The sequence below is a fragment of the Melospiza georgiana genome, chromosome 16 (genome assembly GCF_028018845.1).
Source record: "Melospiza georgiana isolate bMelGeo1 chromosome 16, bMelGeo1.pri, whole genome shotgun sequence".
Taxonomy (NCBI): domain Eukaryota; kingdom Metazoa; phylum Chordata; class Aves; order Passeriformes; family Passerellidae; genus Melospiza; species Melospiza georgiana.
The window spans coordinates 4,622,824-4,639,773 of record NC_080445.1 but is presented as its reverse complement, the minus strand read 5'-3'; the positions used below and the strand labels follow the sequence as shown (position 1 = coordinate 4,639,773).

At 45.2% G+C, this 16,950-nt stretch overlaps 3 protein-coding genes across 4 annotated transcripts in view; 1 reads left to right on the top strand and 2 right to left on the bottom strand.

Moving 5' to 3' along the window:
* MAD1L1 (mitotic arrest deficient 1 like 1) overlaps positions 1-9,422 on the bottom strand; it is a 346,877-nt gene extending 337,455 nt beyond the window's left edge. Inside the window, exons 1-8 of the mRNA XM_058035443.1 lie at positions 9,385-9,422; positions 8,211-8,364; positions 6,824-6,964; positions 4,928-5,107; positions 3,658-3,782; positions 2,876-2,957; positions 1,622-1,752; positions 369-483 (exon numbers count right to left, since the gene is read on the bottom strand). Of these exons, the coding sequence (XP_057891426.1) occupies positions 369-483; positions 1,622-1,752; positions 2,876-2,957; positions 3,658-3,782; positions 4,928-5,107; positions 6,824-6,964; positions 8,211-8,360 (924 nt within the window). The 5' untranslated portion in view covers positions 8,361-8,364; positions 9,385-9,422. The remainder of the gene's footprint in view (positions 1-368; positions 484-1,621; positions 1,753-2,875; positions 2,958-3,657; positions 3,783-4,927; positions 5,108-6,823; positions 6,965-8,210; positions 8,365-9,384) is intronic.
* Positions 9,423-10,142: 720 nt separating this feature from the next.
* Positions 10,143-12,447, bottom strand: MRM2 (mitochondrial rRNA methyltransferase 2). The gene is made up of 3 exons (XM_058035654.1): positions 12,390-12,447; positions 11,500-11,750; positions 10,143-10,792 (listed from the first exon to the last, which is right to left on the bottom strand). The coding sequence occupies exons 1-3, from the start codon at positions 12,425-12,427 to the stop codon at positions 10,368-10,370; spliced, it is 714 nt and encodes a 237-aa protein (XP_057891637.1). The 5' UTR covers positions 12,428-12,447; the 3' UTR covers positions 10,143-10,367.
* A 44-nt stretch (positions 12,448-12,491) lies between these two features.
* Positions 12,492-16,945, top strand: NUDT1 (nudix hydrolase 1). 2 transcript variants are annotated; one of them, XM_058035734.1, is made up of 4 exons: positions 12,492-12,565; positions 13,153-13,309; positions 16,136-16,281; positions 16,459-16,945. In XM_058035734.1, the coding sequence occupies exons 2-4, from the start codon at positions 13,158-13,160 to the stop codon at positions 16,629-16,631; spliced, it is 471 nt and encodes a 156-aa protein (XP_057891717.1). In that variant the 5' UTR covers positions 12,492-12,565; positions 13,153-13,157; the 3' UTR covers positions 16,632-16,945. The 2 variants fall into 2 exon arrangements, with proteins under 2 accessions (XP_057891717.1, XP_057891718.1); XM_058035735.1 differs by having other exon boundaries at positions 12,494-12,565; positions 13,149-13,309.
* The last annotated feature ends 5 nt before the right edge of the window (positions 16,946-16,950 follow it).

Below are 16,950 nucleotides of genomic sequence, written 5' to 3'. Positions count from 1 at the left end.
CATTCTGCAGCCCTGGGTACCCAGGCTCTTCACACACCTGTTTGACACCACCATGTCTGGACAGAGCTTGATGCCAGAAAAAGCCTTTCCAGCAAAAGAAAAGTAACAGAGAAACATCAAGGCTAAAATAGACACTTATGATGAGATTATTCTGTACACAAAATCTCCAGCTGAACAGTAAATATCCCTTTTGCCTTTTACACATTCCTTGCCATGACTCCCCTCATGCTGACTTTCCAGTTTGGGAATGCCTGGTTTGAGTCCATTAATTAAAGGAGGTAATACAATACAGGAAGAGCCTAAAAGTCAGAACAGGCAATAGAGCAAACTCCTGTTCTGCTCATCCACCAGATGTCCCAGCTCCTCACCTCATTTTCCAATTCCAGAGTCACGAGCTGTGCTTGGACTTTCTCAAAGCGTTCCAGCTTTCTCTGAAGACTTTCCACTTCCTCTTTAAGCAAACCATTGTTTTCTTTCATTTCCCTGTGATGAAGAGAGACAATTACTAGAGATTCATGCAACTCAATTCCCTTTCACAAACTTTCAGATATACAGGAATCCCAAGGGAACCATGACATTCAACTGTCTCACTTCTATAACCTTCACAGCAAAGACACTGCTACCAAAAAAATACGGTTTTATTGAAATTATTTTTTCTACTCAAAATACCATACTAATTATGCCCAAACAAGCTGAAGCTTTGTGTCTGCTTTACTATATGTCAAGACAAGGGTAACAAAAGACTCCAAACTCTGCTTTTCAGACTGGCTGGAACACAGTAAGCAGTACAGACCTGGGCTTTGGAGCACTGCTTGGTTTTACTTCTTACTTTTACTTTTCAATAGAGGTGTACAAGGGTGAAATAAATCTGTACAAAAGCAAATGACCTTTAATCTCTTGGTATGTTCCAGTGTAGAAAAACAAGCATGAGAAAAAATTCCAAGACAAGCAATTTAAAATTATAATGAAATAATTACAAGACCAAAACCTAGGAAAATTACTTAATTAAAAAAAAAAAAACCTGGCAGGGTGACTCATGTAATTTTTTAAAAAGACAAACAACAATAACAAGAAACACCCAAAACTTTAAGGCAATTTATTTCACATTACATTTAATTCAATTTTGCAAACTGATTGCCACTTTGACAATCCAGAAAGCCTACCATACCCAATGGCTATATCAGAATTTAGAAATTTAAACAAGACACTTTCTAAACATTATGCTGGAACAACAGGCCTTTAAAACAGTGTTAACAATAACTAAGCAAACCAGTTCTTAAAGCAATGTTCAGCTGCCTCTTTCTTCTACAGGAAATTCTTCCCCCAGTCTGTATGGAGTTCAACAATACATTTAAACATTGCATTTTGTCCTGGGTAGTGATTTTGGATTGTTAGAACAATGAATGCACATTCTGTGAGGCTCCTGTGTTCAAGAACATTGCTCAGATCCTGTCAGATCCTCTCATCTAGTAAGCACCATGACACTGCTCAATTCATAGGCAGTATTTATATAAAATACTTCCTTCTGAGCTTTCCCATGTGGAAACCCTAAAGAGGGATGTAAAGTGCAGACAGTGCAGGTGTAGCATGTACAGAAGAACACACTGAACCCTTCCTTCACCTGAAGTAGGTATTTTCCTCCCTGAGCTGGCGCAATTCACGCTCCATTTTTGGGAAACGAGCCAGTTCTGCCTTCATGCTCTTGACAATTACAGCATCATGTTCCTGCTGGGACAGCTTCTGCTCCAGATCCTGGAAAACATGGCATGAGAACAGGACAGCAATGAGGAAGTTGGAATTTGTAAGAGCTATTTCTGCACTGTACCTTTTATGCTCAAATCAAGGACTGGAATGAAGTTGGAAGGGAACTCAGGAGGTCATGTGGTCCAATCCATGCTCAAAGCAGGGATGACTCTTGCTGCACTTTTAACACCTGGGCTGGTCTCTTCTCTCTACACCTGCTTAGTCCAAGTTCACAACAAAAAAACCCTCAGTTACTCATTAAAATGATCCTCTTCTATCAACTGAACCAAATCTGTGATTTTCTTGTCCTCTATCCCTCCACCAACGAAATGCAGAGGGAAGCATTTGAATGGCCTGCAAGAATTAGGTACAGAAAGAAACACAAAAGTGCATTTCAACATTATGGTAAATTTTGGGGCATTTTCCATTAAAACCCCAAATTATTTAGGGCTGTGTTGCAGACATATCTTTTCATTTCAATGGAGAAAGTCTCCTCTTGCTGGCCATCAGGTTGGTTTTACAGCAAGGCAGTGCCACTGTCAGCACTGCTCAAACCAAAGTAACTCTCCACATCTGCCTCTGCTAGGAAGACAGGATATATGAAAATGATACACTCCCACCAACCTATGTGCTCATTTGGAAGCACAAAAAGCATCTCTACACTGATGTTTAAGATAGTGTAGTTTTGAAAGCTTTACAAGTAATTGCACTTTCTAAACACAACTGCAGAGGAAGGATTTTCTGGGAAGCAGAAAATAACTGTAGCTCATCACACACCATTTGAAAACAGATCACTCTACAAGCAGTCTTGTGCAGAGCAAATTTCTGCTGTGGCACAAGACCAAAAAAAAGCATTCCTACAGAGCACTGCTTAAGGATATAAATCACCTTTCTATAGAGAAAGCATGCTTTTTTCAATCAATTGATACAATAAAGGCAAAGTGTCATGTTACAGCTAATTGTGGATAGCCTGGCCCACCCAAGCTCAACTCTTGCTAGCAACCAATTCAGGTACTTACATGACAAACTAAACTTTACTTCTGCAACAGCCAGTTTTTTAAAAAGCAATGTTCTGTTCTTCCACTGAAGGAATTAAAATCTAAAGCTTTATATAGATCACAAAGTTTCTTACCTTAATTTTCTGTTCATATTCTGACAGTAAGGCCTGGCTTGCCTGCAGTGTCTGGATTTGCTGACTTGCCTCCTGCCATTTCCTGTCAGATGAAGACACAAGAGGCACTTGAGCAGCCAGAATTCAGGTACCAGAAACAACCCACCTTCAGAAGTCTCTGACCAACAGAGTCAAACAGCACTAACAAGGTAAATGTTACTCTTATATAACATTTGCTCTTTCAGTCTCACAGTCATATCAGCTCCCTCTTATTTAGAGGCAGAAATATCCATTCATTTTAATAAAAAGAATCATATTGAGAAAAATACAAAAAAATCAAGCCACTTAACTCTAAGAACAAATATATACTCAGAATAAACAAAAATTCACAACTTAGAAATTGAAGAGCAGAAGTTAGCAAGCAAGAAAAAACACTCATAGCTTTCAATTACCACTCCACTAAGATTTAAGGTTTCATATTTCTCATATTTCTGTTCTGTTCAGTTCATAAAGTTCAGATCAGCCCTTCCCACCCACATTCCTTCTGGTAACTCTTCACCAAGAACACAAAACATCACTGAGATTTAAAGCTCAAGTTTGTGGGTTTTTTTCCTCAAGGTACAATTAAAATTGCACCTCAGAGTTGCTTTCAAACAACAGCTATAACCTGCACACCCAGATCAAAGAACCCCTTTGAAGAGCAGAAATCAAACAATGTTGAAAGTTTTCTGAGTGATGACAGCTGCACAAGACTGAGGTTCTGTTTGCCTTTTTCTCCCTACAGTCATTCATCCCTTGCTTACTTTTTTTCAATATCCAGCTGCTCCATGAGTTCCTGCTTCTGAGAGTCTTGGCTTGTCATCTGCATCTCTTGGTTCATCATATCCAATTGCAGCTCTGATATTTTTCCATTTAATACAGTGATTGTCTGAATTAATGGGGAAAAAAAAAAGCATAAACACACAAGGCTGTGACTTTCCAAGCCAGATGATGATAGAAATCATTTCCAACTAAATAGTAATGACACAATCTTAGAAACAAACCCACACTCCTGCAAAACTTCAGACCTGCAAACCTACCTCAAGCAAATACAAGAGAAAATAATTTTGCACTTTAATTTGCCATCCAAATTTGTCATTTGCATTATCTCTTAAATAGGTAACCTCAAATTTTAAAGTTAGGTGATTTTTTTTCTAAATACATTAACTCTAATGAAAAGCTCACAGGTTTGTTTCCAATAGCCATTACTCAGCTCCCTGTAACAGAGAAAAAGAGAAATATCTCAAAACATCACATATGCAATGTGTCTTCTAGACAGAGAGACAGGTAGAGTCCTCATCTTGATACTGATAAGAATAAAACAGACACATCTTTTAGGTGGCTTTAGTTTCTCTAATGTCTCCCCCTGGTTTTAATCACTGATAACTGGAACATTAAATCTGTTTACCTGCTTTATCACATTGCTACATTTCCAGTGACACCAAGGCAGGAGCAGGGCTTAAGGACTTAGTGATTGCTGATCAACAGCTGGTACAGGAAAGTTACAAATTAAATAGCTGAACTTAACTATAAAGCTGTCTGAGGACATTGAGGGTTGAGAGGATGGTCTGGACATCCAAATATACTGAAACTCTTACCCAAGTATCCATTCTGCAGTAGAATGCACAGGCATTTAAGACCCTTCAGGAAGACACACTTGGTACTTAATGTTGCTCTCATCCACTTTGCCATTCTTTTGACTTCCCTGAACACTTTCTTACATTATTTCCTCCATCACTGTCCCTTTCTTCACACTTCTGAACCCAGATGCTGGATGTTGCATTACACTTCTTTTCTTTTTCTCCATAACACCTTGTCTAAAAAATCTCTTTTCCTTCTGACCTGCTCACTGTATCTGGGTTTGTTTTGATTCTAAACACAGAAAAGACACACGCCACCAGGGTTTATTCATTTCCAGGTGATGAACACAATGTTCCAGTTATTTTTTTTTTAATCAAAAAGGACATTTTCAAGTCACAAGATCTGCAAAGTCACCTGGAGCTATGGATGGATTAAAAATTACTCTGTTCTTACCTCATTAGCTTCAGCTAATTTGCTCTCCTTCTCTTGCAGCTTCTTACTCATTGTCTCCATGCTCTTCTTGTAAGATTTGTTCATCTCCATTTGTTCTTTCAGCTTGTTTTCAGCCTCTGCTTCCCTTTCCTGGTACTGCTTTATGCGTGTGAGCAGCTCCTGGTTACGGTCAGCCTCTCGCTGGCCAAGGGAAAACACACAGAGAGATTTAAGAAGAAAGCAGCAGAAAGGTGAAGCCATTTTTCCTTCTTTTGTCCTCATTCCTCATTACTGTGATCACCAATGGTAATTGCTTAATCATGAAGCAAAGTTACTCAGACTACAGCTTTAACCTAGCAAGGACAAAAATTTATCAGCAGTAACTCAGTGGAATTGCCCAAGGAATTACCCAGGGAAATGGAGCTGGAAAATTAAGAGACCACATTTTCCAAATCTCTTTCACTAAGACATGACTGTGAGAATACAGATGCGGCTTCACAGACTCCACTGCACACTCTCCAGCAGATTAAAGATGAAAAAATTCAATCTCCAGTTTAAAGCTGACCCACACACAGCAAACTGACTTTCAGAAACTCAGCCCTCAACAGCTGGGTTAATCAGACACACTTCCCTCTGCAACTTCTGGAATTGAGGCTATTTAAAAGAAAATATTAACTAACACAATAAATACTCTTGCAGTCTGACAGCCTTTCATATACCATTTGAATTTACTCCTACCACAATTGATCAATACTTATTGAAAAAATGCATAATAAAATGCTTTGCTAATCAAAGCAACTGGAGACACAGATTTGCATAGTAAGCAAGGATTATGCAAAGCAATGTGAGGTTCCTAAAACCTTTATCCACATGACTCAGAAAAACACAGAATCTGAGCAGGGTAATTACCACAGTGCTGGATTAATGCTGCTCCCTTTTTTTGTACCAGTATTTCAAGGGTTTCGGTGACTGACTCAGCTACATTCCAGTTTGAACTCTTCCTGGCCTAATCCCACATCACCTTACTTCAGAGGAAGGAGGAATTTAGTCACTGACTCCCTGTTTCACAACCACACACTAAATCTGTCACCCTCATAAAACACAACAAAACATACTTATTATTTTTTACAGATTTCTTTTTCAATAATCAGCCACACAGAAGACTTTTATTATGCTACAAAAGGCACTGATCCACAGCTTATTCCAGTAATGTCATTAAGCAAACATATGTGGGCAGAAAAGCAGAACCCAATAAAAGCTATTAGTCCCCGAGTGAGGCTCAGTGTTTTATCAGTGCAGGCTCTCTAGCGTGACACTGCATGCCTGGAACTGCTGCCATTCCAATTAATTACAGTCACACAAACCAAATGCTGCCAATTGTGCCAGCAGAACTTTAAACCCTCTAGGAGAAAAATTATTAAATACTTCTGGGAGAAACATATAACAAATCCCTTTTGTTACTGCTACCCGTGACAACTTGAGGGCTAAGCTAAGAGAATCCAGTGATCAGATCATCAGTCTGTGAACCTAACGAGGCTTCAAGTTCAAACTCTTGTGCACATTAGTAAGTTAGTGCAGGGCACTGAGAGGGGACCTGCAGAGCAGTTCTGCAGATGTATTGGTGCTGGCAACTTGATACCCACACCTGCAGTAAATGCAAACACAGTAAATGCATTACAGAATGACTGAAGCCCTGCTCTGAAGACAGTGTCCATTAGCAGTTTGAGAACACCAGGCTTGCACCTGCAGTGCACCTCTGAGTTTAGTTTCACTCCAAAAAGAGAGTAACCATACACATTCTGAGACAGACCACTGCAAACCAGTGCACATCCCTGAACCAAACCACTGATGTAAATGCTCTCCATGTGTTCTGGCTTAGGCCAATGCTCCCAAGCCATGAGCAAACACCACACTCACCTCATAGTTCCTGGCATTGGTGTTGGCTGCCTTCTCCAGCTCGATGCGAGCTCGTTTGTGGCTCAGCTCCATCTGCATCTTCTCCCGCTCCACCTGCAGCAGCTGGGATTTGGAGTGGATCTGCCCAGCCTGCTCCTCCAGCTGGCCAGGTCATGTGTGAAAAGGGACATTGCACACCATTAACAGCACAACAGTATCATCATGCCTGCCCTGTACTGCTCAGCTGATATTAATTTGTCATTTTACAAACTATCACCACATTGTGGTGCCTCTCACACCGGCTGTACATGGGGAAACTCAGAGTTCAACTCCACGCTCAGAAACCCACAGCAAACCAAGGTGAATTGGAAATAAACTAATTCATAGTTCTTAAGTCAGAATTTCTCAATCTCTAGATGTAGCCTGACAAAATCTACTCTCTGTCTAAAAAGCTAATTATGAACTACCCAAGCCTAAGAAGCACAAATTATGCTCCCAATAAAAGTAACTGCTGAGCAAAATAACACATTTTTGCATGAGCTCTACAACATTACCCTTCATTTATTCATTCAAATTACCTGAGAGCACAGACAATACTAACAGAACTGCTCACATCCTCGTGATGTACATCCAACACACAGTCAATGGAGACTCTAATCAGAGAGAGCTTCCTGCAACTACTGCTGCCGCCAGAGATGTAGCACAGGCAGAAAAAGCTTAAATTTTTGTCAACATTCCAAATGCAAAGCAGATTTACATTCAAAAGAAGCAAACTTCTTTTTTACTTAGAGGCTGAAATAGAAATTATATTAAGATACAGAATAGAGAAACTTCATTCCAGCCTAATAAACAGTCCCTGGGATCTAAGATGTCAATTTACTTTATGCTTCATGAGCCTGAAGCAGCTAAGACAAAAAAAAAGCAAATAACCCAGGTGGATAAGAAAGCACAACTGGTTTGCATATCAAAGCCACAGCTCAATGCAAGTCTCCTGGATGTGTCCAGGCTAAGAAGCCTTTAAATCCTGAAAAAAGGTAACAAAGTGTCTTACTAGGAAAATGTTAAGATATAAAGCTCCTTTGTTCAGCAATATGAAAACAACTCACAACTTTATTTCCTGAGCTGGTACACAGATATAACCAGCAGGGAATAAATTCAAAGACCTTTCTTAAACTTTTACAAAACAGAAATAAATCTGTCTGACACTGTAAAAAAAATTAAATATATTCTGGAAAAATTCCAGAATGGTGACAGAATGCTTCCTTTGTTTGTTTATGTCAATTTCTGAACGTCAATTTCAGAACGTCAATTTCAGATCTGAATGAAATTCCCAGCTCCTGGAATCAAAAGGAGCACACAACCACACAGAAATGACACTGCAGGAATCACCAAGATGAGGACTCCTCACCTGCATCCTCTGCTGGTACTGCATCTGTAAGGAGCTCTGAGTTGATCCTGGCGTAGCCATTCCAGACACTCCCTCCATACGCTGGGAAATGAAGTTGTTGAGGGATCTCAGCGTGGAGAAGACAGTGGTATTATTTTCCAAGTCCTCCATGGCTCTGGAAATGGACAGAAAATCATCAGCAAAACACTCAGAGCAAGATGCTTTGCTAAAGAGGGATCCACCACTGCCCTGAGGGAACACTAAACACGAGGTCTTCCAATTAACAGGGTAAAAATCAACCTGCAAATCACTGCTGGGATCCACAGAAAACATGACCCCACCCAGACTGAAGTTGTAATTTTCTCTGAAATGAGAAAAAGATGCAAGACCACCTCTTCTTCTCTAACCAAACTCATTGTTCTTCCCCTCAATTTTTGAAGCTGATGGAAGCAGAACTAACTTCACGGTAGCAGCAAACCCTTCCTGCTACTCAACTTGTTTCTGGTGTCCCAGAAGCACTTTGGACTCCACTGATCACTTGGATAAGTGAAACTGCATCTCATTATTCATATAATGAAATGCAGTTCTTCCTTCCAATTCAGAAGGGGACTAACTAGAAGAATTAAGGGTGGAGCTCAGAAAAGCCTGCAAGGTTTCCCAGGAGATTTCAGGAAACCTTAGGTGAGTGCCTCCAGTGACTGCACACTCCATAAATCCCCAGAAACACCTGAAAAAGTCCCGGACCAGGAAAAGCAGCCACAAAAGCACACGGCTTGTGGCACACACAGAGCCCTGGGGCTGCACCCCGGGGTCGCACTGCAGCCACTGTTTGCATCCACAGCATCACGAGCAGGCGGCGTGAGAGCGGCGCAGGAGCAACAGATCTGCCAAAACCCAAACTGAGCGCTGGATACCAGACACACCTGCCGGCAGCAAGCCCTTTCTCAAACCTATAAATAATTAAGGTGACACTGAGGTGTGGGACGCGGTCCGCTTCAGGAACCCCCGTGGCCAAGGCTGCCCCGGGGCACCGAGAGCGGCCGCGGCGGGCACGGGGCAGCTCCGGGCACCGAGGGATTCGCCCGCACGACTCCGCCAGGGGAAGAGCGGGGTGAGACGGGCGCGGTCGGAGCCCTCCTTCCCTCCCCTCGCCCTCCTTCCCTCCCCTTTCCCCCGTCCCTCCCTCAGCGCTCACCGCCGCGCGCCCCGCTTGGATCTCCCTCCTCGCCCCGGCCACGGGATCTCGCGGGAACTCCGCGGCCGCCTCTCGCGAGAACGGCGGGGCCGGCAGCCGTAAGTGCGGCACTATGAGCGCAGCACCGCCCGCGCTACCGTAATGTCCTGAGCTCGGAGCGCGCCCTCCGAGCACCGACCCACTCAGCTGCCCCAAACAAGCTGCTGATGATGATGATGAGAAAGGCCTGGGAGTCTTAAAACAGCTTCTCGTATAACTCGTGCCACAGTCAGCCTGATAAAAGCAGTATTTAATATGAAATTTGTCACTTTCAGATAAGGCAGCAGCTGAATTTATTTGTGCGAACAGATTTCTGGCGATTCGGTCATTCTCCCTGCTGGGATCTTAGGAACATCTTGTCTTGTTGCCTGAGAAACACCACTGGCCACACCTAAAAAGCACTGGGGAGATGATCCGCATGGCCATGACCCTTCCCCACTGCCACTGACTGGATTTATGAGTGCCAGGAAGCAGCAACTCCTAAATATAACCCGAGTCTGCAGGAGAGGCAGCAGAGCCATGGGGCTGAACATTTCCAAGGCAGCCGTGCCTCTCTGTGTGTTACACACTCTGCAGGAGGATGCAGATCCTGATGTGCACAGAAACATTTTCTAAGAGGCACTGAATTGGCTCAAACTCCCCTCTGCTGTTCCCTCATGTTCTAACAATCACCTTTATGGTCAGACTCATTCATGACATCATGAACCCATTAAAAACTCATATAATCAACATTTTATTTTCATTTCCATTACTCCAGCCCCAGAGGTTGCCTTTCAGATTATTCCTCTCCATTCCTAACCATTTTGTCCACAGTATTTGAAAAGCCTGATGGACTTTAAGAAGAGTAGCAAACTTCCCCAACGTCTTAATGGTGGGATTTTCCTTGAAACACCCACTAAACTGAGATTTCCAACCAATGTCACAGAATCTGCAGCTCATGACTTTCATTTCCCTCTGTATAGCCTTGCCAAGTAATAAGATTCTGCAGAGTCCTTCCTGCTGGCCTGAGGCTTTATAGTCCTCACATCCTGGAACTGCTCCTTCAGTCTGTTTTGCAGCAGGCGGGCCTCGGATCCATCCCAGAATTTACAGAGCATCGTTCCTTTTGGCTTTAAAATGCTTTGGGCTATATCCAGGAGGCCTAAACACAGCCTGATCTGCTTCTGATGATCCAGCTCTTTAATGCCCGTGGCGTTGGGGGCCATGTCACTCAGGATGACATCTGCCTTCCCCAGGGGAAGCAGGCTCTGGATGGCCCTCAGCGTGCTGGGCTCTGCCATGTCAGTCTCCGACAGGAAAACTGCTCCTTCCAGGGGAGAAATCCGCAGCAGGTCAACGCCAAGCACGAAGCCAGTGGGGACAGCAGCATCTGTAAGGATGAATGACACAGGGAACACTCAGACTGGCTGCAAAAAGCTGCACATGCACGAGCTCTGTGCCAGCAGACACAACCCACCCGCTGCCACAGCTGCCTTCTTGTCCCCTGGCAGTTTGCTGGGTGCATCTGGATGGAGGGTTTGCCGTAAGCTCATCTGTTCAAGACATAAAAACTCAGCTACTTTGGATAAACAAGGAGGATTTTTCTTGGTTTTCTGCTGCTCTTACAAGGCTGACAGTCCAGAAATCCTGGATAATGGTGCAGATGGTAACACCTCACTTTGTAAATATCACTTGCTTCGCCCATGTAAACAATGCAAAGCAGTTGCTTCCATTTTTTGAGAAGGGAAACAATATTTCAAATAAGCCAAGGTAGTTGCTAAAGGTGACATCAATCTCAGAACTGGATGAAGGATCTTCCCTACAACAGCTAATCAGATCACTAGCACCACGTGGTATGTTTTATTTCATAAACAAGTAAATTTCTCTACATGAAGATTTACTAGGCTCATCCCTTCATGTTTCTATCAGTGACTCTGGCACTTGCCAGTAGCCATGTCCCCTCCCCATACTGTTACCATCATAATATTTCCTTGATTTCACAGTATTTTGATTTAGATTCTGTGGTATTTCACAGACCTCTCAAATACTTCAAGAGGAGTACCATCCCCATCTTGCCTGCCAAAAAACTGCACTTACCAATACCTAAGGCATTGACCCTCTCTACAGCAACCTGGCTCCAAGCACCAGGTGCTGCTCCACAGTCAAGAACAGAAAATCCTGGACGAAGAACACAGAGCTTGTCATCAATTTCCAGCAACTTGAAGGCACTTCGGCACCGGTACCGCTGCTGCTTCGATGCCTTGACAAAGGGATCCTTCAAGTGCCGCTCCAACCACCTCTGCTCATTTCCAGTTTTCCTCAGAAACTTCACCGTGGTGTGCAGGCATCTGCGCAGCCAAAGCCAGGAAGAGGCAAGTCAACCAGTTAGTACATAACCACCCACTCTGTATTTTAAAAGTCTTTATAGTAATTAATTCCAGTCACTAGAGGCAGCCAGGGAGGATGTGCAGTGTCCATCACGAGACATTCTCAATACAGCTGGACATGTTCCTGTGCCACCAGCTCCATTGGGCTAGATGGTCTCCAGAGGTCCCTTCCAACCCAAACCATTCTGTGATTCTAAAAAGAAGCCCCCAAATTTGAGATTTCTGGCACCTTTACTTATCAGTTCCTATCACAACAGCAGGGTCAGACTTTGGATGAGGCCTCATGTCCTATCCTGAGCTAAGGGGGGAAAGTGATCCCACTCCCGCTTCTGCTCAGGTGTTTTAAGGACAGGACACAGCAGAGTGATCCCAGCACTCCTGAGCTGCCTCAGCGGGACCGGTGGCCCCTGTGAGCCCCTCAAAGGAACGGAGGGATGGCCGAGTTCCTGCAAGCCTGGCAGAGCAACCAAGAGGCACGGCCCGCGCAGAACCCAGACCCCCATTAACCCATTCCCGAGGGAATCTCCAGGCACCGGCTCTAGGGCACCCCACCATTCCCCTCGTGGGCGCCGGGATCGCCTCAGCGGCCCCGCCACGCACCTGCCCCCGGCAAGGACAGCTCCGCCCGGGCCCGCCATGGCCGCCTCGGCCCGCCCTGTCCCGCCTCTCCTCACGGCGGCCGCGGGCGGGGCGGCGGCGGCGCGGGAAGAGCGGGGACGGGCCGCGGCCGGGGGTGACACCGAAGCGAACGGGAAAGCCGCGAGTGCGGGGCTGAGGTGCGGGGAGACGGGAGTGCAGGGGGGTCAGGGATTGGGATAGGGGTTCAACGATCTGGGGAAGGGGCGCTGGGAGTCAGGGATTCGGGGAGGGGATGTTGAGGGTGATACGGGATTCGGGGAGGGAGTTTAGGAGGAACAAGGATTTAAGGAGAGCGGATCGGAGATTTGGGGAGGGTTTTCTGGGGGCTCAGGGATTACGGGAAAGGGATGCTGAAGGTGCTCGGAGAATCTGGGGGGACAGGGATTTGCAGAGGGGATGGAAGATTTGGGGAAGGGGTGCTGGGAGTCAGGGGTGCTGGGAGAGGGTGTTAAAGATGGTCAGGATTTGGTGGGGCGGGTTTGGGGAAACAAGGATTTGGGAATGGAGGATCAAACTTTGGGAAGGGGGTGCAGAGGTAGCAGGAGAGCGAGGGTCAGTGGGAGCATTAGAGAGGGAGGTATTGGGAGAGGTGCTGGGGGACCGGGCTTTAGGGACCGGGCACTGGGGAGGGCTGCTGGGTGTTTGGGGCTCTGTGCACCCCCGGGTCCCCTCGGAAGGGACCGGGAACCCTCGGCACAGCGTGTCCGCCTCGTCCCTCAGCCAGGAGCCATGCCCACCTCCAGACTCTTCACCCTCGTCCTGGTGGTGCAGCCGTCCCGCGTCCTGCTGGGCATGAAGAAGCGCGGGTTCGGCGCCGGGCTGTGGAACGGCTTCGGGGGCAAGGTGCAGCCCGGGGAGAGCATCGAGGAGGCTGCCCGCAGGTGAGGGCCGGGCCGGTGCCACGGGGACAGGTATGGGGGCACAGGAGGAGGTGTTGGACCATCGGCTGTGGGCTGCAGGCGGAGCTACCACGGCTCATCTGGTCAGTGATAGCCTCGTGTTACCCACCAGTGCCGTCATGGCCCAGCTCTGAACACCTGCTCCACAGGTGATGAGGGATCATCCACATGTACAGAGAAACAGGATTGTTTCTCTGCACAGCAGAAACAATCATCGCCTTTGTCACCTGCATATCTTAAACTTATCCAGTTTGTGAGCAGCTAGAACTTCCTGTGTCCTCCCTGGACTCTGATCTAAACTGAGAATGAGTCTGAGTGGTGGATAGAGTTTCTTAGAATCTTCACAGAGGTGCAAGGTTTAATTTTGGCTATATAGCAGAATTACAGCTAATTAAATTTAAATAATTACCCTAGCTGCTTATTATTTGATCATATAGTGTGACATTTTTAAGTGCTAATGCTGAGTTGCGCAATTGAATTTCATCAGTAAAAAGGCAGAGTGTAATTTCTGAACCTTTCAGTACTGATTTCTTGTAGTTCTTTCATCTATCTGGTCATTAAAATGAAGTAGCAAATCACAGCTAAATTGCTAAATTCCTCTAAAAATTAGGTACCTTGTTCTTTACATGAATGTTGCTGATACAAAGCTGTGCTTTGCCATCTCCTCCGTTTCTGATAACGTGCCCAAAGCTGCCCTTGCACCTGCAGGAAGATCAGTCATGGTGTGCTCAGCTGGTTCCCAACAGCTTCTGCCCTCAACAGCCTCCCCAGCTGTGCCAGCACAACCACCAGGCTCTGTGGTGAGCTGGGCCCAGGGACAGCAGGGTCCCTGTGCAGATGTGTTCCCAGCAGCCCTAACGTACCTGACATTTCATTGTGGCTTTTCATGTGATTTATCATCTCTGAGTGGCGGGAGGGACACAAGTTTTGTCACTTAACATTTGCTAAACTTACCTGCAACTGGCTATGAGGTAAATCTAATGCTTTAATGTAGCATTTGATTTCCTTGGTGTGTTTACCTGTGCTGGCCCCAAGTTTGACACCAAAACCTCTGCTCATACAAGATGTCAAGTGCTAAAATTTTCCTCAATTCCAATGCAGTGTGCCAGAGCACAGCCAGCACCTGCTGCTGGGGACTGTTCCCACCCCTTCAGCTGCAGTTTCCTCCAGAATGACACAGCCAGTTCCTGCTGAGGTCAGCTGGGCAGGAGGCTGTCCCCAGGGCCAGGAGCAGCTGGACACAGTGGTCACCTTGCTGGGTGGTGCAGTGCTGCCTCAGGGCACAGCTCTGCTGCAGGAAGCACCACACACTCCAAATCAAACTTCCCTTGTGCCACTTCCACTCTGCACTGCCAGTTGAGGTCTGAGGTTGTGGTTCTACGTTGCTCTGTCTCCGTTGGGTTGGCAGAGGCAGCAGGTGGGAAGTCTCAGCACAGGTAGTTAAATATTAACCCAAAACATGAAAAGTTCCCAGAAGATTTCCATCTTCTGCTGTGTACAGCACATTCCCATGAGCACATGGGCAGGTCCTCAGTGGCACATCTGGTAAGGGGAGCATTTAGTGAATGAGTTATTTCTAGTTTGCCACCTGTAATGTTTCCACTTGCTACAGACAGAGCCAAGAAGCTGATGGATAGCTGGAGAACTGTAGCAATGTTGTGCTTTGTTGTTCAATTATCAGTGCCTGTAAAAGGAGGCTTTTAGAGTCATTGCTGGAAAACTGCTTCTATTTTAGACATAGATAGCTTAGACATAGAAGATAAACTAAAATTAGCCAAGACATTAATTTCAAGTATTATTTTGAAAGATGGGATCCATGAAACCAATGCCAAAGAAAGCTGGAGCCTTAAAATCATTTCCATTACATTTTAAAATTGTTGTTCCTGCCAAATAGGCAACTATGTTAATTATTAACTATAACTAAAGATACACAGTTTCAGAGTATTCCTTATTTTTGTACATTATAAAACCATGACTAACTTCAAGCCATGCTGCTTCTTTTAGAGTGAGGTAAAATAAAAAAAGCTCTGAGCACAGAGCATAAAGAGAGGAAATAATTGAATGTGCTTCAAGTAGCTGTACATGGTGGTGTGTGGAAAAGAGCTGGCACAGCTCTCCAAGTGCTCTTAGAAGTCTTCCCTTTTGGCCCCTGGTTATGCCCAATGTGCTCCCAAGGAGCAGAAGGGCAGAGTTTGCACAAGTGCTTTGTGATTTTTACACTGCATTTGAATGGGAACCGGAATTCTCAACCTCCTGTGTGCAAATGGTGTGATGGAGTGTGTAATTTAACTAAGCTTGTTTGCTTTAGAAGTAGCTGATTGTGTAGCAGGTATAGATGTTCTTTCTGGTGTTCATGACCTGCTTCTCCACAATTCTAAAAGGTTCAGCTTGAAGCTGGCAAAGCTTTTTGCCTGTCTAAATGACGTGTATCTTGGAGTTCTGAAGCCACACCCAGCCACAGTCAGATGACTTCCCATCCCCACTTCTCCCTTACCTCTGAGAAGAGCTGCATGTTGCAAGGACTAAATTCTACTAAATGATCCACGTTCCTGAATCTTCCCCTTCCAACACTGAGTGTTTTCCTGCCAGGCTCAGGAGCCTGGAATAACACACAATCCCACCTGGCCTGGCTGCACTGTGGTGTTGTAGCCTCGTGGCTTGGTGCAGGTCAGAGCCCTGCTCTGTTGTACTGTAAGAGCTTTCACCTTTGGTTCACTGGAAGGCTTTTAAATGTGTGAGTAAAGCTAATGACTGCATTTTTGTCCTCCCAATGCTCAGTTTCATATAAGAAGCCTTTTCCTTGTGCAGGGAGCTCCTGGAGGAGAGTGGACTGACTGTGGACACCTTGCAGAAGATGGGTCAGATCACATTTGAATTTGTGGGCAACTCTGAACTCATGGACGTTCACATTTTCCGAGCAGATCACTTCCATGGAGAGCCAACAGAAAGTGAGGGTAGGTGGCTGGTCTGGGGAAAGGAGGAGGAAATGGAGAACTATTCACACTAAAATGCCTCCCAGAAGGAAGGCAGCTGGGCTGCAGAGGGAAGCTGCTTGTTGACCAATATTCAGCGTAGGCAGCAAAAATCCACGAGCGTGTCCCACGCAGAGTTCTCTTGTTTTGTGCCACCAGAAATGAGGCCCCAGTGGTTTCAGCTGGACGAGGTGCCCTTCCATCGCATGTGGCCTGATGACAGCTACTGGTTTCCCCTGGTGCTTCAGAGAAAGTTGTTTCGTGGCTATTTTAAGTTCCAAGGACAAGACACCATCCTGGAGCACAGCCTGAAAGAAGTGGAGGAAGTTTAAGAAAGCAGAAGCATTCAGCCCACATGCTACTGCCCACATTGGGCTACAGCATGCTGAGTGTGACTTATGAGGGTCTCGTTGCTCAGCTCGCCAGAACACAAGACTTGTTTTCCAGGTCACTGCAAAGTAAGGGGGTTTCTTAGAGCAGAAATAAAAGTAACAAGATTTTCCATGCTGTGAAGTCCCTGGCTTTGGTGGTTATGCGATCACAGTTATTAAAAAATAAATGTTAACCCTTTTTAGTGGCTTAAGTCTTTCCCTTACGGGTAGATTTTTTTATTATTGTTATAATTAAAAATACTTTTTTAGTAAAAGCATG